General features: G+C 41.9%; 1 protein-coding gene across 1 annotated transcript; it reads left to right on the forward strand.

Annotated features, from left to right (window-relative positions):
* The first annotated feature begins 7,038 nt into the window (after nucleotides 1-7,038).
* On the forward strand, nucleotides 7,039-26,352 carry gpr37b (G protein-coupled receptor 37b). The gene is made up of 2 exons (XM_084711345.1): nucleotides 7,039-8,766; nucleotides 24,877-26,352. The coding sequence occupies exons 1-2, from the start codon at nucleotides 7,726-7,728 to the stop codon at nucleotides 25,693-25,695; spliced, it is 1,860 nt and encodes a 619-aa protein (XP_084567471.1). The 5' UTR covers nucleotides 7,039-7,725; the 3' UTR covers nucleotides 25,696-26,352.
* Nucleotides 26,353-26,960: the final 608 nt, after the last annotated feature.

A 26,960-nucleotide genomic window follows, 5' to 3' on the forward strand; every position in this document is an offset into this window, starting at 1 on the left:
AATCTATCTATAATCACATATGCTGCTCATTATCATATATATCTCTCCTTTAGGATGCTGTTATAAAGGTGTTGTTAGTTAATTAATTAAATGGCAGGTTCAAGAAGTCAAGTGTGTCGGTGTCTCCATTCTCCATGAGACTCGTTCATCCACTTGATGAGACCATTTACTGTAATTGCATCTCTGTAAGGGTCATTTGCTGCAATCATACAGCAGAGTCTTTAGCTACTGTCGCAATCTTTGCAAACACTGGATATCCTGCAGTTACCTGCTGTGAAACCCCACCATCACTTCAACTGCCTCTGTCTCACTCTCAACATCTTGTGGCCTCTTCTACTGAGAGCGAAATGTTTCATTCGAGAGCATTCAAAGTCATCTCTCCCTCTGCTCTGTCTCCTTTTTCTGGGACAATATCACTCTGAATGCTAAATAAGATCAATTGAAATCTTTTAATGGAAGAATAATTATGCTCTCAATCACAGCTGGGATGAGATAAAAGGAGCAACAGGAGGGAGACTCTTAGGGAAAGGTGTAGACAAAATATTCAGAAAGACAAAACAACTAAACAGAATACAAAATGAAATACAGGGACATTTTGAGACCAAGAGAGTTCACAAAGGGGACGGAAAAGGGACAGGAGATTTAATAAAGTGTGAAACATGGTAAACATTCAGTTTAATTTGAAAAAGAAAAGGATGAAAAGTGCATTATTTGATGTGTATGGAAGCCGAGAACCGAGCTGATTTAGAGCAACTATTATGAACTTTCATATTTTGTTTTTCTGTATGTTTTATTTTCATACAGCTCTTTCTAAGGTAAGAAAACCACAGCAATTCTTATTTTCAGGTGATTATACCTTAATGAAAACATAAGATTATAAATATTTTATTCAATTTCTGACATATTTTTGCGAATAAATACTTGCAAATCTTGCACACTGGGCCTTTAAAGATGTGAAGAATTACTTGCAACATACTATTGAGATACGTGTCCGGCTTTGTTTATCAACCCACTTAAGACTAAGTTCAAGTGTAAATCTAGTAACATTTTTATAAGTGAGGCTTCCTGCTACTCCTTCAAATGACACTAGATGGCAGCATAAGGCTACATGTTGTCTGCCTGCGCTGGACCACTCTGACTCATATGTTTGTCATGCTTACAGCCCGGCAGACATCATCAGGGAAGAGCCTGTTGAAGATGTGCTGACACTATTGGAAGATAATGGCATTCATCATAAAGGGATGAAGCTTAAAGAATAACAATGACTGTGGTGAAAAGCTCTCAGAACAACAGCCCATTGTGTTACATTGTAAGAAGCGTGATGAAAGCCTCAGCATGCCCCACAGCAAATTAAATCAATATTGGCAAGAACGAGGAGGAACTACAGCAGGAACATAAATCTAGGAGTCTAATTGACATGCCTGCAATGTCAAGTGCTGAAAAACAGCTTAAAGGGATAGTTTGGATTATTTGATGTGGGGTTTATGAGGTAGTTATCAATAGTCAGTGTGTTATGTATAGTAGAAGGCAGTTGGCATGGTCATAGTTTGAAGAAGCAGACAGGGGCACCAGCACTGAACTGCTTTGGACAGAGGCAAGATGTATTTTAGCAAATTAAAAAAGGTCCACTTATAAAAACTCTGTAGAATGTAGAATACTTATACTATTTTACTTTGCTGTCAGACAGCCTTTTCTGTCAAAAAACCATCGTTACATGAGCCAAATATCGCTCACTTCCAACCAACCAAACTCCACAGGCAAAAACTGTAATTTTACTTTGCAGAACACAGGAGTTGCTAGTCTGCTGCTACAATTTGAAAAAGCCAAAGTCACATAATAACTCAGACAAATTGACCAATCTAGGCACCGTTAGACCAGCAACTCCTATGTTCTATGAGGTACAATTACTGATTTCTCCTATGGAGTTTGGTTGGTTTAGTGAAAGTGATATTTGACCTATAGAAAGGTGGCTTCCCATCAGAAAATACTCTCTGACAGCAAGGAAAAGCAGTGAAAAGATTCTAATATAGTTTTTCATATATATATATATATGGACCTTTTTCCATCTGCTAAAACACTTTTCGTTACTGACTCTGTCCACAGAAGAACATTGCTTATCTTCCACGCTGGTGCCCTTCTCTGCTTCTCCAAACTGGGCGCATGCTGACTGCCATTTACTGTAGCTAATAAACTGACTAAAAATAAGTACCTCATACAAGCCTACATAAAATAATCAGAACTATCCCTTTAATGGGGATGTAATCAGACTCTTATAGTTTTTGACTGCAGTTTCAGTAACTCTCCTTCTCATATCAGTTCACGAACAACTGCAGCCACAGGCTAATTGATTACTAAAAATCACCATTCTCCTGTTGATTTATTCAGAAAAATAACTTTTACAGGCAGGACCACAGGGAGGTGGAGGAGGTGTGAATAATTTAGCTGAGTAAAAGTATGGAAACAGTTTCCCCACCGGAGCTTCAAGAACTGTTATCAAATTGAATTAAAGTGAATGTTTCTATAATTTATCAAGGTCTCTATCCACTGTTGTGTTTGTGGGTCTGTTTGTCTGTTTTGTTTAGCCTGTGTGAATGCACGCGTGGCAGGGTGCCTCCGAATATCACTACATTCATACTGGGTACATTTATTTTGTGTGTATTTCTGCATGTGTGCATAATTTATTTTATAGTGAAATCCGTCGGAGCATGTTCTTCTTGCCGCCTGCATGCCCTACTAACCTCAAGCCTCTTCACTCTGTGTGTGTGTGTGTGTGTGTGTGTGTGTGTGTGTGTGTGTGCCCTGCTGTGCATGTGTGCACTTACTCGCTTATTTGTGTTTCATGTGTGTACACGCATGGTGTGCGCCCTTGATGTCCCTCTGTGTCTGAACCGTTGAGTGTTTCCATGCATGAGTACATCTGCGAGAGAACGTCTCTTTTTTATCTCCACCCACACACGCCAACTGGCAGGGTCTCCATGGACCACACTCACACAGACACATGCACACACGCACACACACACAATAGACATGATAATTACATGTGAAGTGTTGCCCTGTGCCTTCTAGCTGATTAAAATGGTAACATGAAGTTGCTGTGGTGGTATTTTCAAGGTTAGATACACAGTGTAATTCCAAGGATTTAACCTGTGAAGCCCAGTGGATGCTGAACATTTACAGAGTGATTAGTTTTGCTGGGACTGGCACACATTTAAAGGATTTTCATAATAGGAAAAATAAAATGTTTCCCATTAACTCAAATATTACCATGCATGACTCACTGGACACTCTGCAAAGAAAAGTTAATCTGCAAAAAGTGAATGAGAAATCCTCTCCTCCCCTTCAGGAGCTACTGAATGTCTCTGAGCGGACCACGTGACACACGCTGTAAAAAATCACACAGGAAGTTAGTGGAATCAACTCGTCTTCTTTCATTAACTTAGCAAAAAGTTTTATCTATTCAAAGATAATTAAACTTAAAATTTCTACTATTTCTTTTAAGAACAATTCAGAACTTATAAACATGAGTTTTTCTAACTTGAAGTCTTGACTTGAAATGATGACATGTGAATGTATATTAGCAGACTTCCCAGCATGCAGTGTTTTAGAGTCAAAACTCTCCTGTGATCCGTCTTCTTGTAGTTTGAACTCTTATAAATAAAAGTGCTAACTAGAACTATAAAGGGTTCTTTAGCTTGTCCCCATAGAAGAACGTTTTCTTGATTCCTGGTAGAACCCTTTATAAAGTTTCCACTTTGAACCCTTTCAGAAAGTTGTACCTAGAACCCAACATAAAGGGTTACCATCTGTGAATGTTTTCACTTAGGACACCATATGAGAGGGTTTTACAGAGAACACTTCTGTGGTTCTATCCAAAACCATTCCACATTCTGTGGGTGCTAAGAGGAACCCACCCAGGAGGTTTTATCAAGAACCTTTTTAGATTCCAAGGGTTTTATCTGTGAAAAATTAATTTTTTAAGGCAGGCCAAACACTAACTTTTTAAAGTTAACACAAATCAACAAACAACAAAAAGTCTATTTTTACAGTGTAATGCTACAAAACTATATAATATTTTGACTTACTTTTGCCACTGGGTTCATTAAAGTTACATTGAATCCAACAGACCTCAGGCAGTCCGTGAATTTTCTGAGTGCAACTTCACGTGTCTAACTTTTTTCTTTTTTAAGTCGAATCCAGGTCAGATGAAGATATTGGCAGGAGAAAGTCGAATCATCTATCTTCAGTTTCTCCCCCCTGGTGAAACTTGGCTATGTGGGAATGTGTGTGTATGTGTGTGTATGTGTGTGTATGTGTGTGTATGTGTGTGTATGTGTGTGTATGCGTGTTTGTGTGCTTCCCTGGTCGGAATTGGCTCCAATCACCTATTTGATGTAGAAGGTCACCAGCTAGATGTCCGCCGCGTCTGCCAATTCACTCTCCCTCCCTCTCTTTCTGACTCTCAGTACCTGCAGACATTTTTTTTGAAAACACACAAACAAATACAAGAGTAAACATGACTGCAAATATGTAAGTATTTGTTTATAACCACGTGTTTGCGTTTGTCCAGTACAAGCGGACATAGATCCATTTCTAAAATATCTAAATGTACCATTTATGTGCCTGTTTGCGTACTCAGACGTGTGTAGACATTCTTACGTGTCAGAATGCGTTCTGTATCTCCCCTTTTCATCGACATATTTAAGACTGCAGTGTGTGGTCTGAGACTCCAGCAGTGTGAAAGGTCCTCTTACAGTACTTAGAGCACTCGAGACATAATGTGCTCATTTCATTTACTCCTCGGAGGCTCTTGAATTATTGACTGAGCTACTGGACATACAGTACTTAGACACACTTTGTGGGTTGTGTTTATGTTTGTGTATGTAATCCTTGAATACTCTACACTTAATATCAACACTCTATTTTTTCTTCTCTTGGATTTTTTTTTTCCTTTTTGGATCAACTATGTTGTGTGTAAAATGCTCTGTAAATAAAGTTGGGTTGAGTTGCGACGAGTCGCTGTATAGTTAAACGCACCTCGCCACAGCATTACCAGACGGACTCATGGATGCCCCATCAACACTGCTATTTATTATTATTTACTTAACTAATTATCCATTAGCTACTTTTCTCTATCCACTTTCAACACAGATAACAGCAGCAGACAATGGTTAGCCTACTTTAGCAACGCCTTAACTCGCTTGGTACTTGTCAAACTGGCCTTATAACATTTAATGACATCTTTATAACAAGTCCAAATGGTACCACTTAACATCAAGGGAAATATTCATCATGCCATTACAAGAGCAAAAGCAACATTTCAAGTTGCCATTACAAAGACATTTTGTCTTGATTAACGTCAAGTTGTCATAACAACATCTTAAATAATATAAACTTTACATTAACAATTACATAAGTGACAAAATGTTCATGACAGGCGTCGTGACATGATTATGATAGTACTATGCACACCCCTTCAAATGAAGTGTATAAACTGTTTTTAATTTTTTTATTTCTCGAAATTCGTTCATGTAGCTTACTACTCTGGATACACCTGGTTCAAGAGCTTTTTATTGCTTTGAGAACATGTCATTGTGTGAAAGAAACCGACTGAACAATCACAGGCATATATACTGGGACAGACAGACGTATAATTACAGTCAGGTCAAAGTTTAGTTAAAGTGCATTATCACAGCAAGGGGTCACAACTCATTGTGCAATACTTCAACCCACCTACAAATGCTTCCCCTCAGTCATTTCAGAAAGTTTTACTACCACACTGCCTCTTAATAAAGCCTGTAACATTTAGCTCATACTCAAGTGTCTGTTTAATTGTCCTGTTAAATTGCTTCAAGCGCCCTTTTTACGAAAGAACAAATTTTATGATGATTTGGAGCAGTTATTGATGCATGCAGCTGTTGAACAAGCCACAATCAGTGTCCACATACCCTGCAGTTGGGTTAGATCAATCCAGAAAGCAGATGAGAATCAGGAAAAAAACACAGAAATGGTGTTGCGTCCAGTCTGACACACTGAGAATGTTGGGGGGGGGCTGAACATGAATGATTCACGGGGCCATACAGTGGCTGGACAAGGAGGAAGTGGCGTGACAAAGATGATAACTTCATCCGTCAGAGCAGACGGTGAGTTGTTTTCTGGGAGCACAAAGATTTCTAGTAGAAACTTTGCATGAGTAGAATCATAAATACCATGAATAATGGATCTATAGTAAACATCTTGGGTCTGAAAAAAATGCACTGTAAAAAAAATACACTATTTGCTTTCACTTGAAAAAACAGGGTCTGGGCTGCCTTAAAATTTAAAGTTGACTGAATTTGAATAGACAAGTTGATGTAATTTACCAATTTAATATTTTTAGTTGCAACCATTTAATTTTCAGACAGCAAAATAATGACAAATCAAGTTCACATCGCTTTGTGAAGTACAATTCTTTGGGGGTTTCTGAAACTCAAAGATTCAAGTTTATTTAGTTTGATTTTGAACTCAAAAAACTCAAAAACTCAAAAAAGGAAGGTGCATTGAAATTATTCGTTTTGTCAACTTTTTTTTTTTTACAGTGCTGACTGAACTGTACACTGCATTCACCAAGTCAAAAGACTTAAAGTTCTGAAGTTTTCTTAAACTATATACTAGAAGTTTAAAATTGTATTAACTTGAAAAAATAAAACTTGTATATTTATGTTAAAAAAACTTTAGTTGATTCCACTAAATTCCTGTATGTTTTTTTTTTTACAGTGCTCCAGTTTTGCAGTGTAGCTTGAACTGACCAGATTATATCAAGATAATTATCTTAGATGAAAGAGTTTTCTTTTGTTTCTTATTTGAAACAAGTGTTACTTTTCCCTGCAGACATTCCTGTTTGCTTTTAAACGAGATTAAACGCCATCTGCTTTAAAAATGTTCTGCTATCACAGCGCCGCCTGTGCGTAAAAATTAAAAGCTGGCTAATATATTTATTAGCACGTCTGTCGGGCGTGGCTGGCTTGTCTGCCAGGGGGGGCTGTAGCCGTGTAGTCTGCTCCGGGGCTGCTGGATGCTCCGTGATGGATGAGGAGTGACAGATCGGGGTTAGCCGCCAGGGGAGTCCATTTTCTTCCAGTCTTCCCGAGGAGAAAGCAGAGGAGGTGAGAGTGAGACGCTGGACAGAGAGGAGGAGAAACGGGCCGATTTCCACCCCTCCTTCTGACACACTCTCTCTCTACTCCAGTGCATCACAACCTAGTGGGCTTTACCCGGACTGCACCGCATTGCTGCTTCTGCTGCTGCTGCCAGCCGACCCAACCCACAAACTAACGCACTGATACAGAGAAAGAGAGGGAGAATCTGGGTTTTTTTTTTTTAATGCTTTTGCCTACAGCTGGAAACTGGATGCTGTGTGCGTGGATATGCAGCATTTTCCTCTCTTCGTCTCTTTGCTTCTGGACTCTGATCCGCTGTCCTGCACGGTAATGTCCAGACTTTGGAGACGGGAGTGATCGGTGGAGGATTTTGGAGATTGCTGCATAGCGCACGACAATAAATTGGGATACAACTTACAAGTTTGCAGAGCTCGCAATCATGAATTTGCCTGCGAATCCGTGAGCTCACCTCCTCTGCGCTGTGTCCAACATGGGTGTTGACTGAATGGGAAGAGTGTCCCCCCGCGCTGAGGTATGAGGATGCACTTGTGAGGATTAAAAAAAAACTGCGCTCAATAATTCCTGGACCATGCAGATTCTGCCGCGTTATAGGACGTTATTTGTGTTACTGGCCCATGCACATGTGTTGTTATCCCTGAGAAATAATGGAGAAGTTCGAACTAAAGAGGACAGCAACACCAGCGCGTACTCTGCGCGGACTTTCCATGGCTCACTCCGGGAGAGTCATCAGAATAAAGCCAGGGAGCGGGCGCTCTCGGCGGGGTACGCCACAGGTGCGTCCTCGGCGGAGCGGGCGATCATCAGAGGGACCCTCAACTCCACTCACCCCTGGAAAAGGGTGATGGCAGAAGAAACGTGGCGAATTGGACACAACAAGCGCGACTTCAGTAGGACTGTGACACCCATGGAGGATCCTGTCTCACATTGGGGCCCGACGCGCCACCATAATAAGCGGATAAAGTTGAATAGTAGTACGGGGACGCCAGCAGGTGGACACTACAATGCGGCTAAGTCCTCTTCAATGGGCCGGGGAGACGGAGGAGGGGGACCCGAGGAGGGCGACAGGCACAAGAGAGGCACAAAAGACGAGCAGAAGAAAGCGTCGAAGAGGGGGAGAAGCCGTCCGAACAAAAGCTCAGCGGTTTTGGCTCCTCAGCCTCACGCGTCGCCGTGGGAACCCCTCCCCAAGCCGGTGGCCCTCACCTCCACCGACCTGCCCTTCGACCTCTTCACCAGGAGGCCCGAGTTCTTCACTTTCAGGGAGGAGAACCCCTGGGACGCCACTCCGATCACCCCTCCGAACTCGCAGGATTTCGGGGACGAGATCAAGAACCCCTTCTACCCGGTGACCAGCGAGACCTACGGTGCTTACGCGATCACCTGCGTGTCCGGGGTTATTTTCCTGGTGGGGATAGCGGGCAACATTGCCATCCTGTGCATCGTGTGCCAGAACTATTACATGAAGAGCATCTCCAACTCCCTGCTGGCAAATTTGGCTGTGTGGGATTTTGTGCTCATCTTCTTCTGCCTGCCCATGGTGGTTTTTCATGAGCTGACAAAGTCTTGGCTGCTGGGAGAATTCACCTGCAAGGTGGTGCCATATGTGGAGGTAAATTTGCCATTTTCTTTCATGTTAACCCAACAAAAATGTAAAAGCTGTGCTTTGATTTTATCTCCCATTTTTCACGAGTTGAAGTAAAAGATGCAGGACTAATATGCACACTAAAAGCTTATTTCTCTCAAAATTTGTTCACACATTTGTTAAAATCTGTGTTAGTGAGCATGTCTCCTTCGCCAAGATGATCCATCCACCTGGCAGGTTTGGCATATAGAGATGCTGATCAAACAGTATGATAATTGCACAGGTGTGACTCAGGCTGGTCACAGTAAAAAAAAACTCTACTCTCCACTCTAAAATGTGCAATTTTATCTTTAAACAAAACTTTTATTAAACACTGAACTATGGCTATTTCACATAGGTTACAGTTAATTATTTAGAGGACAAAGTCATGACCTGCCCTTCTCTGCCTCTGATTGGCTAGAATTTGAAGCCTTTGTTGGCTGGTTTGGTTAAGTTTAGGCATGAGGGGTGACTGGTTAGAGTATCAAGGTAAGAAAATCAGAGTCTGTATCTGTAGGATTGTTTTTTTCCCTGGAGGGCAAAGTCATGACCCGCCCTACTCTGCCTCTGATTGGCTCACCCTGATATTCTTAACCTAACCAACCACTCATCATGTCTAAAACTTACCAACCCACCCAATGAAAGCAACTAGTACTAGTCAATCTGAGGTAGAGTAGGGCAGGTTTTGACTTTGCTCTTCTGGGAAAATGGCGTAATTCAGTCCCTAATAAATTGATTTTTCAAGCTAAAACTACACATTTTATTTTGTCTCTTTTTAAGCACTTAACTATGACTATTTCAAACTTTATGTCCCAGGAGTTTAGGGTCGGGGTAGGAATATTTGGGTAAGCCAATCAGGGACAGAGTAGGGCAGGTCATGACTATCTGTAGCCCTATGTGAAATCGGCATATTTCAGTGCCTAAATGTCTGTTTTCAAAATAAAACTGCACATTTTAGAGTAGCCCATTTTTGTGACCCGTCCAAGGCACAACGGCACAATAATCAGCCCCTCTGTATGTCACACCTGTCAGGTAGATGGGTGAAGTGCTCACTAACATGAATTTTAATACATTTGAAAACAAAATTTGAGAGAAATAAGCCTTTTGTGTGCATCAAAGAAGAGCTTTTACTTAAACTGACTGTAAATGTCAGCAAAAACAAAAGCATTGAGTTTATATTTTTGTTGAGTGTATTTTTATTCTTTCCTGAGTGCGTCAGAGACAATTACATCGTACTGTAGTGGAGTTTTGAAGCAATGCCTGGAGGCAGTATTGCTGTCTGCAGGGATGACAGATGGTAAATGGGGCTCATCCAGTGTCATTTACATATCATCCAACCCTGTCTGAATGTGATCACACCTCCATAGTGACAATAGGCATAATCTCTTGGACTTCGGGGTGTGAAAATGATTTTTCACACTTTCCTCGCCCGAGTAAATGGACTTAAAGAGTTGAGTTTCAGCATTTTAAGCCCTAACTGACTATAAAGTGTACATGCAGGGCTATAGGATGTCACCACAGCCAACAACAAGGAGGCTCTGTTTGTCACTTGTACACCTGCTACTGGTGAGAGCACCTCACCTTGCCCTCAAGGCATGTAGACAGGACACACACATGAATACACACCAGGATGTAAGGTAATAGCTCGCTATCTCCCATTCACTCTAGCGTATGCATAACACCCTTTCTTCTGTTGCTGTCGTTATACATACAGCTGATAAAACACGTTACAGGTAATCTCTATTCCTGCCCACACACACACACACACACACACACACACTCAGTCTCTCCTTGTTTTTCTGGTCATGTGTAGTGGATGGATGCTAGACAGGTTGTTTACACCATGGTGATACCTTCCCTTTGTGTGCTCACTGCAATTACACCAGTGTCAGATTCACCTGTGAGATGGATGTCTTTTGTACAAAACAGGGGGTTCCAGCTCAGGGGGTCTTAAGCTTGTTTTGAATGGCCAACCTGGGCTAAGGAAGGACAAAGAGAGGAGCCAGCACACACGGGTTTAAAGGTTTATCTTGACCCAAATACATCACAGATTAAACATCTAACAAATGCGATAGCAATAAACTTCTAGGTGGCACCTGAGGTGCATGAGTAAGTGAGAGTGCAGTGCAGCAAAAAGAGGAAAGCAAATGTAATCAAGTGAGAACAGACTTGATATCAGGAGACAGAGAGATTCTGGCTTACTCCAGCTTGTATAGTCAGAGCAGGTGACCAGAATTACACTTAGACTCCTCCCCTCCAGAGCCTGCAGACAGAGAAGGCTGTCACATCATGAAGTGATAATGTGAGCAGGTGAAGAGTATGTTATTATCCTCACATTGCCTTCATGATAGACAATTAACTTTGATGTAAAAACGTCCATGCTTAAAAAGACATGTTCAGGCCTATAATTACAGACAGATATGGATACCAGCGTCTGGAGCTGCATCATGTAAGTTAATAATTACAGTGAGAAAGGGACTTTCATTAATCTAAGACCAACTATTGCTTTTCCCTGCTCTTTAGAAATGCAGCCTCTCAGTTATAGAACTAGTGCGTAAGATTCAGTGGCATCTATTAGTGAGCTTGCAGATCACATACACCTTGCATTATCCATTATCCTTCCTTTACAAGCATGTAGGAGAACCTACAGTGGCCACAAAACTAGTGAAAAATGCAAAATGCCCTTTCTAGAGCCAGTGTTCTTCAATTTTCTTTAAAAAGATAAGCCACATGGTGTCAAGTATGATAGAACAGCCATAGCCAAGCCATGAGAGCTCAAACTAAGTTAATGAAAACATAATCAATCATATTTTCAGGTGATTATACACTAATGAAAACACAATTATGAATATTAGATTCTATGTCTGCCATCTTCTACCAACAGTCCTCTGTCACTCATACAAACTGGACCTTAAATCCCAGAAAATAGAATACAATTAAAATAATATGAATTTGCTTCATAAACCCTCAAAGTCATATTCATCTAAAACTGCAGCAGAGTTTGAGTCGGTTCAGGTTTCACATGCATATATTTATGTGCAGCTTTATGAGTTCGGATAACTAACGAGCAGAGATTGCTTGCATTTGCACCATCTTCTCCTCTTTCCTGCTGTGTTGCTTGCCAGCCTTTGTCCTCACTGACCACATACTGTAACACGTGTACAGTATCTCATCTCATTTGCAGACACCTTGTGAGTGCATACAGTATTAATTACTGTGGGATTAGAGGGAGACAGAGCCCCTGCCTGTATTATTGCATATGAGCTACCCAAGGACCACCACAGGATATTATTTAATAACTTTAATAACATACGTACAGTGCATAGACCAAATGGCTATTTTGAGTGCTGCGTGTGTGTGTTTCTGTGGATGAGGTATATTCAGTTGTCTCCATGCATTTATTATTGTATGAGAATATGCATTTTATAGAACATATCTATCAGGACATGTGCACTGGGGCCTTCAGTGTGCACTAGTGTCTTCAGTGGGTGTGTGTCTGTGCGTGCGCACGCATGTGTCAAAACAGGTCGTGAGTAATGCAGCCTGGGGCTCACTCTCTCCCTGTGGAACATTCAGTGAAACACACACACACACACACATTCACCCTATGGAGTGACTTTATTCTTCACTTAACCCAAATTCAGTCACAGGGGATATCAACATTTGCCCCGAAATAAAGACACACACACACTCGAATCTACACACAACTCATTCACGTTCCTGAAGAAACCCAACTTCACGTGTGCATGCATGCATAATCAGACAGGGGTATGGATAATGTATCACAGTCCCCTGAGCAAGGAGGAGTCTCCCATGGTGCTGCCTTCAGTAAACCTTGTTTTATTCTGCGTTTAGTAGAGCGTGGAATCTTCCAAACCTCAAAGAGAAAGCAATTCTTATGTGTGAGATGTGAGAAAACGTGGCAGGGAAATTGTAAGAATGCTGCACAAAATAAAGATGTGGGTTACAGCCAGCCTGCATTATATCAGACACGCTCCACTCCTGTTTCATGCTGCTGTCAGGCTGCAGACGACCCCTCTAGGTAGTGACGCGCAGAGCAGCAAATTCAGGCAAAACTAATGGGCAGTAATTTGGTTTTTGCACCTGGCAGTTGATTAGGATAAGACTTGGAAGTAGGGTAAAATAACAAATCAGCAGTGCAGTAAGCATTTTATAAGCCAGAGGGGGAAATGATGAGTCATTTGTCAAGGTTCATTCAGAAGTGTGCCGCTGTAACAGTGATTTTTTAAAAGTTTTCGTCTCATTACCTCTAAATAAAGACATGCTTATGAGTCACCATCTGAAAAGGATAGAATGGGGAACTCTAACAATTAATGAAAATTATGTATTTTCATGCAACCTTGCTTTTTATTGGTAGATACCTATTGGCTAAGTTTATTGCTTTGCAGCATGAAAGATAATTATGATAATGTTAGTAAGTGAGACTGACACCTCACACCTTGTTTTTGAATAATGTGGTAACTGAAAACATCCATGTATAAAATATGTATAGAATGTGTAGCTGTAAATCTGAAAGTAAATATGTGTTCTATGATGCAGTATACAGATTTAAAGGTCCAGTGTGTCAGATTTAGGGGGGTTCAAAAGTTGTTGATGTAGTAATTGATGATGGGAAAAATATGTGCAGACATCACAAAATACAAGAGTGGGGACAAGAATAATAATCTAGTTGTAGTCTTGTAAATAGTGACCCTGCAAGATCTCCCGTCTTTGCAAAGTCTTGTCTGTGACTTTTGATAAATTGTCTTTAGATGTGAGAGGGTGTCAGACTGAGGTCTTTTCAAAGCCTTTTAGTGCATGGTCGGCATAAGAAAGCCTTAGGTAAGAACGAGTTGCATAAAATCACAATGAAGATTTCCTTTGGATGTTGTAGGGCCCTTAGCTGCTTACGTACGTATTTCCTTATACATTGCTAGAAGGTTTTTAGCAACATTTTAAGGGAGACGAACATCATTTGAAAGTGAAAAAATGTAGAACATCAGGCAATTGCTGAATTCACAGTGATTGAAGAGGAGAAGGAGACACTAAAACACTTTTGGGGACATGGAAAACCCACTGGATGACAAGCAAATGGGCTGCAGGCGGGCGTCGAACCAGCAGCCACTGCAGAGGACTGACAGCCTCAGTACATGCGGCGCCCTGGTTTAAATTTACTTTTGTGTTTTTGCCCTTTCCATCTCCTTCAAGAAGAAAAACATTCTCATCTCCTGTTCACTTTGCAGAAGCTAGCTTGCAGTGACAATAATGTCAAGTAACATTAAAGAATAATTTAAGTGAAGCGTAACCATGGTAACTGAAGTTCATATGTGCTGTATTATGACAGTAACTGCCGTACAAGCCCTATCTAAACACTTAGGCAAAGAGACAACCTGGGAGGCTTCAGGCAACACTTCCACGTTAACGCTTTGTTTCAATGTAGAATCAGTAGGATTTGTCTGAGCTGTTCGTAAACACACCAGAAAGATACTTGATGGTTGTGTCTCATACTCAGGACATCAAATACCAATGTTTTAGGTTGGCAAATAATCCCATGCACAGCAAAATAATGAGAAATACAGGCAGAGGGCAGGGTCTCTGCAGAAGTGTGTGGTGGGATTACATTTCTGAGTCTATAGATTGTTTTTTGTAAGGAAAATATTGCATATTATGCCTTTAAGGAACAAATTGACATCAACTTAAGGTGGTTTATGCAACTAGGCACTGCTTGTTCTATACGTCTATAAGCTGTTTATGTGGTTAGCATGTATGTCTCACATGTGCATCAGCCTAATGACTACTCCCACTGGTAGACAGAAATGGCTGAATTCACACGTTCTCTGTAAACCTGATTTACAGCTAATTGCCAGTCGTCATCGTGGGACATAAATCTAGCGACTCTCTTAAGACTTATACTCTCCTCTGTGATACATCGGCAATTCCACTAACAGTCCTGCTATTTCACTGTTACTACATGCTTTATTGTTTGGTCCATAATGGCTTGTATTGATGAATAGTAGGCATACATGTGCAAAATATGGTACAACTTTGATGATCATATATGCCCCTACATGCATCTTTAACTGAATATGTTCTAGTCTGTCCTAGTTAGGCTGAAGCTCTTCTTTTTAATATTTTCACTTGCACTGAACTGTGTGGTGAATCCTTTAGTTTGTGCCTCATCTATGCATCTGCTTCTACTGTGCTGCACAATACCCTGTAGTCAGAGACTGTAGGCTGTTTTTGCTATGGTACAGTGGGCTTCAGCAGGCAGAGAGAGAGAGAGAGAGAGAGAGAGAGAGAGAGAGAGAGAGAGAGAGAGAGAAACAGGCTATTGAAGCAGAGAGAGAAAGGAAGAGGCTGAGCAACGTGAGAAAGCGATAGATTGGGAAGGAGGCAGAGAGGGCCAGAGGTAGACCCATGTATTGTGCAGAAATTGGCGGTAATGGCAGGACATACATCAGCTTGACACATTCGCATTCACTGCTCCAACTCACACATGCGCACACGCTCACACTTTCAAGCAACTAAATCAGAATCGCAAATTCGGTCTCTGTGCGCGCTTGTGCAACATCTGAGAGTGTTTGGCTATTTTGCAGGACCAGGAGGGCCCACGACCAAAACACCTCTCCTTAGAGACTTCCATCTGCTGCTTCGAACCAGAAAGTAGATGCTTTCATCCAGCCGCATATCCATCTGTTTGTCTGTCTATCTAACTGCACTCTGAGAAATATAGATGCTAACTAAAACCAAAAAAAAATCCTGATATTATTACTTTTTATAAAGGTTCCACTTGGAACCTTGGACAGTTCTACCTAGAATCCAACATAAAGAGTTATACATAGAACTATCTGTGACAGGTTTCACCCAGAATCCCTTTTGAGAGGTTCAAGAGAGAACCCATCTGTAGTGTAGTGGTTCCACCTAGAACCCTCTCTAGGGGTTCTATCCAGAACCATTCTACCTTTTAAGGATACTAACAAAAATCCACCCAGGGAGTTCTACCAAGAACCTTTTTATTTTCCAACGTTTTTACCTAAAACCCACTAAGGGATACTACCAAGAGCCTTTGTACTCTTGGTAGTACTAGAACCCACCTAGAGGGTTCTACTGGGAACCCTTTTTTATTCCAAGGGATATATCTGGAACTTACCCCAGGGGTTCTCCCAAGAACCTCTTAGTATTCCAAGGGTGTATCTAAAACACATTCAGGGGTTTCAACTGAGAACAGTTTTTATATTCCAAGGGTTTTATCTGTATCTTTTATCTGGGTTGTGCCCAGAAAGTTTTTTTTATTCCAAGTGTTTTATCCAGAACCCACCAGGGAGGTTTTACATTCCAATGCCTTTATCTAGAACATACAGAACCACTTTATATGCCAAGGGTTTTATCTCAAACCCACACATGGGGTTCTACTGAGAACCTGTTTATATTCTAAGGGTTTTACCTAGAACCCACCAAGGAGACTCTATAGAGATCCTTTTTATATTCCAGCGGTATTTATCTAGAATGTATTTAAGGTTCCCCCGAGAACCTTTTTATATTGATCGTTGACAAAAGAGTTCTTCAACGATTTCAACAATCCTTGAAGAACTCTTTGGATGAAAAGGATTCTTAATGGAACCCTCAGCCTTGCCAAGAACCCTCAACACACCCGCAAATGGTTCTGGGTTCTGGGTTGAACCCTTGAGAGTGTATCTAGCCTGCACACACACACACACACACACACACAAACGCACAAAGTCGGTGGTGTGCGCTGATCATCCAGATTGGTGGGATGGCCTTCTCTCCACTGATCGCTGCCCTCGGCTGTTCTCCCTCTAACTACCTCTCTCTGTTTCTGCATCAGCTATCTGTGATTAGAAACAAGCCTCGGGGAGAAGACACACACACACACACACACACAAACTTACTTACATACAGTACAACTGCTGTTGGTCACACACACACAGAGACCCATTTGTGCTTATACATGGACCACACACATACAGTCACAGTCCAGACACTGTACCAATACATACAGATTAATTAAAGACACAAACACACACTGGATCCCGTGCCCTCTTAGTTTCTCAGCCTCGTCTATTAGGCACGCGAATGACGGTTGATTGGACGATATGTAAATTATTCAGGATATATAATTAGTGGCTTTCCATAATGCATGATGGTGAGTCCATCCTGTCAGCTCTTTGTCCGTGGATGAGGACATATTGAGTTTTGTATGATGAGACAAGACCACACAACAGCATAAAGCGAAGATTAGGCTTGTTGTTGGATGCAATTAAGTTAATTGATAATTATCCATATAAATATGAAATATTCAGTGGATGATTAATATTATGAGTAACGTATGTTGGTGGAAGGAAAAACAGTGTATCAGTTTCTAAACAACATGGAACAGACTTGCCTGTAGCATGTCTTCATAGAATAGAGGAGAAGAGAATATTGCATTTTGTATTTCCTCCAACATAACACTCTCAGACAGGGATCAATGATCTGGAACTGGAGTTTTCCAGCAGCGTCTGTACACTGAGAGCAAAATACAGTGTTTTTTTTTTTTTCTTTTTTAAATGTCCAGGGGAAATCTGCCACAGGTCAGGATATAATTTAATGGAAGAGACATTTATTGTGCGGAAGAAGCTGCCCCAGACAAACTGTAAAAGACTGTATGAGTCAGAGAGCAACAGAACAGAGATGAAGACCGTCTTGGTTTGTTGCTACCAGTTTAATTAAAGAAAATACAGAAAGATGAACATTTGCGAGTGCTCGCCCTACTTATCCATGAATTCTATGGATCTCTGTTCCTGACTGGTGGAGACTGTTCCTTTTGTTCAGAGAAAAGAAGAGAATAGAAAAGACTGAACGTTTATTCAGTAGACAGTCTTAGCACAAGGTCTATTTTGGAGCTTTTGATCACATCAGTCTCCTTTAGCTGGTTGCCTGGTAACCTCACAGTGATGAAGAGACTCCAGGAAGTTACTGCACCGGGCCGAGAACAGTCTGGCATATAGCCTCCCTTAAAACCACAACAGTTTCTCTTGACTGTTCCCTGAATATTACAACATTAGTCCAACATCACCCCAGCCTGTAGGAATAACCACATGCAACATGCTAACGCCAAATTTAACAGTATGGCCTACAAAATAAACACTAAAACAACATAAAACATGGCGAAACTTACAGCTGTCAAGTTGAAGTCATGTCACAGTATGGATCGATCATGAGCTTGAACAGTTACCAGTCCTCCTTAAGACATCCCTCTTGCAAAGTGTTATTAAAAGGCAAACTTTTTATCAGGTCTCCTGTCCTCTGAGGCTGTGTCCAGCTCCCCACAATAATGGATTAAGAAGTGCGTCTCTCCTTATGAAATGATACCAGCAATTGTCCCACCAAAGATAACTTGATCGGACAAGAGCGTATTGACCAATTAGTGGACCAACTGACCTGTGTCAGCCCTACAACTATTACTTTAAGTCTGTTGATTGAAAGTTTTGTGATGAGACTTTGTCCACAAGAAAACAATAGAATAGTTGAGGTTGAAATTCTTTACCTTGAAAACTGTGGCTGTAATCAGTTCAATTCTTGATAACATAATATCTCCATGACAACTGAGCAACTTCATCCTTTGAGATGAGTGAAGAATTTTCTGTCCAAGCTTATACAGAATAGAAAATACAGTATAATACAATATAATACAACAAAGAAATAGGAAGCTATGGCCTTTTTAAAGTTGTATGCTTGAACATCATCAGAGAGGAATCTTTACCAGCCCTTAAAGATGGATTTACTCATCTGTCTGTCTGCAATAATCCTCCTCGTACATACATATGTACACACACACACACTCGTGTATGCATGTGTGCACACATACACACCAACAGTGGGATCAAAATTTTAATAAGTCTGCATAAATGTGGACGTGCACAGACACACATATCCTCATAAATGGGCGTGCATGCTCACATACATCAGTTTTCTGTCTCTCGCAGACACCCAGCCAAGCTGTGAGACGGATGGTGGTTGTCAGTGGCAGGGTCTCTCTGGTTAGAGTTATGGTCTGCTGCAGCCTGCACTGGGTCACGCACTCAACCTAGAAAAAGGACTGCAGCTGGAATAACCCTTTGTCTCCCTGACTCATTACTATAAGACTGCATGTGTGCGTGTGCGCGTTGTTGTTGTGTCTCCACATTAGCCCCATTCATCACCTGATAACACCCATTACCCCTGTCGGTTGCTGTAGTCACAGTATGGCTGCACAGGCTCCACCAGTCCTTGTTAAGACCCAATTAATAACACGAGGCCTTTGTGCCACCAGCTCACAGGACCTTTAATCAGGGAGTTAATGGGCCGTTATTAAAAACAGCACCAGGGGAAAATGTCTTTCTCACCTGCTGTGCAGATAGACGGCCAGAACCTGAAAAACATGTGTTGAGGATGAAAGGCCTTTTTATGTTTTTTTTTTTCTTTTAAGCCATTGAAGTCCAAGGTTGAGAGGAAATAGGTGATATGAAGTGAAAAAAGCTATTTAACAAGTTGTATGTGAGGAGTTCATGGCAGGTGACTTAACATTTTAGTTGAAAAATTAAAGAGGAAAGAGAAAAAAAAGCCCCCATACATTACAGGAATAATTTGTCATTCTCTCAGGCTTCCTAAAATTACACACTCAACATGCTATGCTACTCTGACCATCGATAGTTTGTGGTGTTTGCTAGCTTACGTTCATCATCGGGACTGAATACAAAATACTGCCAGTGCAGAACGACTTAGTCCTATAACTTTATCTCCCAGAAGCCAAGTTTTCCAGCTCAGCTGTGCTGCCTTGTCCACCAGTAGAGAGACTGACCTCTGTTGGTGCATGCTGCAAACTATATTATATTCCCTCAATGCAGCATCTCTGTATCGGTTTAATGGAAAGAGATGCATTTTTGACGCTAATGAACGTGATTTCTTCCCTGGTATACCACAATGCCTTTATACCACCCAAGCCGAGCTGTTAGTATGTTAGCTGAAGAGAAAGTCGGTCTTTTCTGATGAGCTACAGGAAGCTTAACTTTACTTCTTCCTTTGTAAATTAGCTGGTTGGTAGGTGAAAAAGTGCTAACATAATTGTCCCTTTGTCCTGGTGAAAAGGCTTACGGTGCACATTAGTGCATGTTTGTGCACGTGGTATAAAAGCATGATGTGAAAATATGTACATATGTCTGTATAGTAAAAGTGGTCACCTTATGATAGCATATAGACAGGGGGGATCAGTTAGCCTGGCTATGTCCAGAAACACAGCTTAGCTTATCAGTAGCTCACTTATTAGCATGATCTAATTTTTGAATCGTAGCTTTAAGAGGGGCAGTGTGGCACACTGTTTCTAAGCAGGCCCACGTAAGTCTCCACAACTTGAAAGATAACATGCTAATAACTGAGCTACTGCTACACTAAGCTAACCAGCTGCTGTTCTGTAACAATTAATTACTCTCATCTCACACTCATCAAGGAACCACACAGATGTATTTTACAAAACGTCAAACTATTTTTCATTATTCATATTACATGGAAAGATACAAATGAGAATATTTTAATAGGATCATTTCCAGCCCTGAGGCGAGCAGGCCTGTCGTCTGGCTAGCAGGTGAAATGAACATGACAGGGTCAAGGCCGCTCTTTGGGAAGTAATACCATATTAACATTATTAATCATTCTGACGACATTGTGGCTTACTTCTCTCTAACTCACTGACGTGTCCCCCTGCTATTGTCCTCTGTCTCTCCTTCTTTCTCTCATTCTTACATTCTCCCACTCTTTTTCCCATTTTCCATTCTTCTGGCCCTGTTTCTCAGTGCCTCATTTACATAAATCCCCCTTCCACAAACACACAGCTTCATCACCCCACCAGGACTGACTCTTGGACTCTCTCTCTCTCTCATCTCCCCTATAGTACAAAGCTATGCTTGTTCATCCTGCCCTTGCTCTCCTCCCCAACACGCTGATCAAAGCTGGGTTTCCTGGTCCTCCATGACAGCCTTTAAAGCTGTTCCAGCCCCGTTGTTCAAGCCATGAAATATTCACCATGTGCAAGCACCTGTCTATGTGTACTGGACGGGCATTTGTGTACATATGAGTGGGTGTGTGTGTGTGTGTGTGTTCACTTAAAGCCACTACAGATGGGAATACAGGTGTGCTTGGTGTGCATGTTTATAGAGGAAGAAGTATGTCATAAATATTTTTCTTGGGATGTTGGGCCAATCTACAGAGGCCAATTAAGGCATTTTTCACTTAATGTCACAGATATAAAACCTGAACCAGCCGCTGTCAAAAACACCTCATTGTCCTCCACTGACACACTAAAATCTCTTCCTAACATGCAGCGTTACAGCATGTAAACTGTGGTGTGGGATGGAGAAATAAATAGAAGAAAGCAATTTCAGTGAACGTTATTCACACTGAAGGATGAGTCAGAGACTGAAGTGAGCACAGTGGCTGTGCGCGTGTATGAAATGTTCTATTTATTTATTTGCATTTTGTTCATAGTGGAGAAATGAAGATGAGCTGTCAAAATCCGGTTTAAACTTTAGTGCCATAACAACCTCAGACTGATCTTTTACACAAAACACACCAGGGCACAATAAAATGTTGCTTTATTTCTATAAATCATGAATTGGATGTTTATCTTTTCCCTGAATCAAGCTGCTATCAGTTTAAAGTGCCATTAAAAAACTGATGGAAAAAAATGTCACATGCATAAACAAACAACTACAATCTTAGAAATAAAGGTCTTCACTACTGCTATAACTGGTAGAGCCTTTTATAAAGGTTTTACGTGGAAACCTATCTGAGGGTTCTAGCTTGAACCCAACATTACGGGTTATACCTCATACCATCTGTGAAAGTTTCACCCAGAACCCCCTATGAGAGGTCCTTAAGGAGAACCTTTCTATGGTGTAATGGCTTCTAAGGGTGCTAACAAGAACCCAGCCGGGAGCCTCGACCAAAGAACCCTGATCAAGCATGGGTAACTAACTTGAAGGCTGACAACATCTGCCAAGTGCACTCAAATTTTGACATCTGCCCAAGTCACCTAAAGGATTAAACTGTCCAGAGTGAGAATAAAGCACTCACATAAACAGGCTTAAAGGGACAGTTCAGATGATGAATGTGATTGATGTGGGTTTACATGAGGTATTTATAGATAGTCAGTGTATTGCTTATAGTAGATGCACACCCCATGTTTGAAAACGCAGGGAGGGGCACAGCATGGAAGCTAAGCAATATACTGTTGTTTAACAGATTGAGGCGGTGGTAGACCATTCACTTGTGTGTTCTGCAAGGTAAAATTACCGATTTTGCCAATGGAGTCTGGTTGGTTTGGAGAAAGTGATATTTGGCTTATATAACATGCATACATTGACATTTTTCTCAGTGGCTAAAATATGTTTTTCTGCTGACCATGTCCACAACAGTGCATTGCTTAGCTTCCATGCTGGTGCCCTTCTTTGCTTCTCCAAACTGGGGGTGTGTTGATTGGCATCTACTGAAGGCAAATCACTGATTATGTGCGTCATACACCCCCACTTCAAATGATCAGAACCATCCCTTTAAATCTGCTCAGAGTTCCTCTGAAAAAAGTCTTACTTAAATACCTGATGGCTAATTATCGTTCTGCTTTGGCTAAATTTAAAAACAATTCACTACAATTACTGTTACAAGATTATAATAAACCCTTTCTGGTCCAAAACACAATCACATTGATCACAGTTACTGCTCAGAATGCTGCAGCCCGTCGGTGGTTTGTCTGCCCCACTTACCCCACGCTGTTTCAGATGGTCGCCCTTCATTAGTCTGGTTAGCAGTAGGACATCCATGTGTGTCAGAGGGTCAGCGTGTGTGTGTGCATCGGGCCCAGATACACAGAACATCTTGCAGTGTGTGCGCATCTATATCTGTCCAGGAAGTATGTGTTTAGAGCAGTAAAGCCGTGGCTCAGTGGGGCCATCTGGGGAGCTGGCTGTTGTAATTAAATTTGATATGAAGTGAGGGATGGAGGGCGGAAAGGAAGGAAGGAAGAACAGAGGCTGAGGAGAGTAAAAAGAGAGGAGAGATAAGCAACAGTCAAAGGGAGGAAAGGTAGGCAAGGTGAGACAGGATTGAGGATGAGGATCAGTGAATGTTCTGGCATAGTTTGGTGCTGGAGGCAAAAACGTGGAAGGCACTGGTTCATATAAGGACAGAATGCACACACACACACACAAACACGCTCATGCACACACACTCCAGCTGCAGAGGACTGTTTTGCAGGGTGCCCACTCTGCCAAAATGATGGTTAATCCAACAGATGCTTTCACATGCTGAGGAAATTTGTGAGCTCTCTGACAATTTGCAGAATTTTTATATCAAGAACGTGGAGGCAATGCCAGGTAATTAGCTCTTCACTCTTTGAGTGAAACATTAACATGGAAACGGCGCAATATTTAGGAACTTTGTTAATTAGTGCGACTGTCATTGAATGGGAGGTGTGAAAATACATTTGAATGAATGAATGCAGTGACGAAAGCTTCTAATCCCCTATGTCAGTTGCTCGCTGCATTTGTGTGTGTGTGTGGTTTCACTCTATTTCTGTCTATCTGTGGCTTCCTTTCTCTTTCAGACACACATGAACACATGCAGGGATGCTACACAGTGTTAATAGCAGCTTACAGCCGTCCATTGTGCTTCTGCTGCTCTGTTGCTTGTAATTACACCCATGTCAGGTGAACCTACAGGCCAATACCATCACTGTGTGTCTTGCTTTTTATTTATGTGGTGTGGCTGACTTATCAACTGGTGGTTTGTGTGTGAGGCAAAGGACTCTACATGTTTACTGTACCAGCAGCCCTTCTCTAAGATTCTGTGAGACGATGTCAAGACATCATCTACACTGGAGATAATTGTCAGTTAATTTTAATTCTTTTGTTCTTTAAAGTTCCCATGAAATGACCAGTACATTAACATGTTTCCTGTAAAACAGACAGCTAAGGAGGGACTTGTTGTGGACACTGATTGGCATTTACAGTCATATTAGCTGACTCTTCCTGGATTGAGTATTCCCACTGAACATGGCTGGACCGCGACCAAAACAGCCTCTGAGAGCAAGAGAGGCCAGTTGGACGACAGGGAATATGTTACAGTACAGAGGGGGTTTTCCTGCCGAGCTTGACTCCTGGCTAACTGAACTTAGAGCAGTTAGTAGTTAGCTTAATGACTTTAACAAGTAAAGCTCTTTCCATCAGGAAAAACTCCAAATGTGGGGTTAAAATGCAAGTAGATCTCCGTCATGACAGTCATGGTTAGCTACTTTGATGACATGTAAGCTGCTAAAGCCATTTTAAATAGGTGAGAGTTGCAGCTCGGAAGCTAGAAGACATCTGAGGGGAAACCAGAAAATATTTTCGCCATAAAATATGATTCAATTTCACTCAAATCAGTGAATAAAGTTGTAAAGTTTCGTACAGTGAGACCCCCCAGAAACACGGAAGTCTGCTCCGGGGAATGGCTGTATTCTCATTCCATGCTCTGCTGCATCATAAGTGAGAAAGTGTTTTACTGGATGTAAATTCAGTGCACCCCACAGAGTGCAGGATGAGTCATCAAGAGTTTTAACTGTTTTCCTGAAAAAGACAAACATTAAAAATACCAGTGAATAGCTACAAAACAGCTTTTTTGTCTCTGTTAGGTAAGATACTGGTGTGTACATGACATGTCATGACACGTGATATGTGATAAAAACACTTAAACATCCTTTTTGACTTCATGGGAACTTTAAAGACTAAGAACCTGACATTTTTGACTACAACTTACAAAAGTGTCACATCAGTAGTACATGCAGCTCAACCCATCTGTCAGCTGAATCATTGTAAATTATCACTAGTACAAGGCTAATGTTAGAATAGCTCTGAGGCTCTCTTGTCTCGCTCTAGTTTTAAGATGTAAACAGCATTCTTGAGGCGCCATCATTCATGCAAGTGAAGCCTCTGCAAGTCTTTACAGATTCCTGTACATTCATCGTACACAGTGACTGAAAAGACTTTGATTCTGTTGAATGAGTTTGTAAAAATGTCTCTTCTGTTTCCTCAGGTGGCCTCCCTCGGTGTGACCACCTTCACTCTGTGTGCTCTCTGCATCGACCGCTTCCGTGCAGCCACCAACGTCCAGATGTACTACGAGATGATTGAGAACTGCACCTCCACCACGGCTAAGCTAGCTGTCATCTGGATCGGCGCTCTCCTATTGGCCCTCCCAGAGCTCCTCATCAGACAGCTGGTGGCGGAGGACACAGGAATGCCGGACGAGCCTCCTGTTGAACGCTGCATTATCAGGATATCCACCTCACTTCCTGACATGCTCTACGTGCTGGGCTTGACCTACGAGGGCGCTCGGCTGTGGTGGTGCTTCGGCTGCTACTTTTGCCTCCCCACCCTCTTCACCATTGGGTGTTCATTGGTGACGGCGCGAAAGATCCGACGTGCGGAGCAGGCCAGCGTGCGCAGCAACAAGAAGCAGATCCGACTGGAGAGCCAGATGAACTGCACCGTCGTGGCGCTGGCAATCGTCTATGGTGCATGCGTGGTACCTGAGAACATCTGCAACATAGTTTCTGCGTACATGGCGGCCGGTGTTCCCGAGCACACCATGTCCGTCCTCCACCTTCTCTCCCAGCTGCTGCTCTTCTGTCGGGCCGCTGTGACTCCCGCGCTGCTGCTCCTCCTGTGTCGCCCGCTGGGCAGGGCCTTCCTGGACTGCTGCTGTTGCTGTTGCTGCTGTAACCACGCGCCCTCCTCGGCCACGGCCAGTGACGATAACGAACACGAGTGCACCACCGAGCTGGAGCTGTCGCCGTTCAGCACCATCCGCAGGGAGTTAAGCAACTACACACCTGCTGGCTCCAACTGCTAAACTGACATTCCTCATCAGGGATGGAGATTTCACGAGCCTGCTTTAAGCCTTCGGCTGGTGTTTCTCAGATTCGGCTAGGAGAGATTTGCCTTACCTAGTCTAGTCACATTTTTAAATAGGTGCATGAAGAAAGTCGGACGCTGAATAATCACATTCAACCAGTGTCCTACATCCTCAACTTTAACTTCTTACAGTAATAACTCACACTTACAGTAACAGGATAACCCTTATTTTCCAGGAAAACTAACACAAAGCAAAATCTTCTTTTCACTCTACCCTGGGGTGCTCTGAAAACAGGGTCAGTACATATTTTTAGCAATCCTGCCTGAAACCTTTAAAACTTACAAACCTCCCTGCTGTAGACCTTGTATGCCTAAAAATCTTTGGCCTCTTAACCTGTCTGATGTCTGGTTCCTCACAAGGGGTTTGAGTCAGGTTCATTTCTTTAAATTACCTTGTTCTGAAGCAGAAAAACTGAGCAGTGTTTCCCACAGGCCTTGTGGTGTTAGTGACGGAGAAAGGTACACTCGTAGGAATAAGGGTTCCTAAAGGGCTGAGGTTCTACCCAGAACCCTTTTTTGAAGAAAGGGTTTCTTCAAGGGTTCTTCTAGTACTCTACTAAGAACCCTTTTCATCCAAAGAACCTTTTCTTGGAAAGAGAAAATCCTTGAAGAACTCTTTCGTCAACAGTTCTTTGTATCATAAGGGTTCTCATGTTCTAGATGAAGCCCTTAGAATAGGAATATAAAAAAAGGTTTGCCCCCGTTCCAGTTCAAGAACCCAATTCTGAACCATTCTGAGCATTTGCACCAAAAATAACTGGTTCAGACCTGAAAAGTTAGTTCCCAACTGGAACCAAAAAATATCAAAAGTGGGTGTGTCATATTCTACAGGTTCTTGAGCATTATGCAGCACTCTGATGATGACAATGGTTCCACTCAAAATTGGTCAAAACGCGGGCTGGTTCAATTGATTGTGCCAATATTCTAAAAACCTTGAATGGAACTGGTTCAAGAACCAGAGGTACTTCGGTTGAAAAGGGCATAGAGAGAACCACTCGTAGGGGGTTCTGGGTGAAACCTTTTACAGTTGGTTCTACGTCAAACCTCTTATGTTGGGTTCTAGGTAAAAAAGGTTTCAAGTGAACCATCTACCAAGAACCAAAAAGGGTTTTCCTATGTGGATAAGCCAAAGAACCCTTTATGGTTCTAGTTAGGACCTTTATTTCCTTGAGAGTAAAAAATATTTGAACTGTACAATGTACA

The sequence above is a fragment of the Lutjanus erythropterus genome, chromosome 22 (genome assembly GCF_056507025.1).
Source record: "Lutjanus erythropterus isolate fLutEry1 chromosome 22, fLutEry1.hap2, whole genome shotgun sequence".
Lineage (NCBI taxonomy): Eukaryota > Metazoa > Chordata > Actinopteri > Lutjaniformes > Lutjanidae > Lutjanus > Lutjanus erythropterus.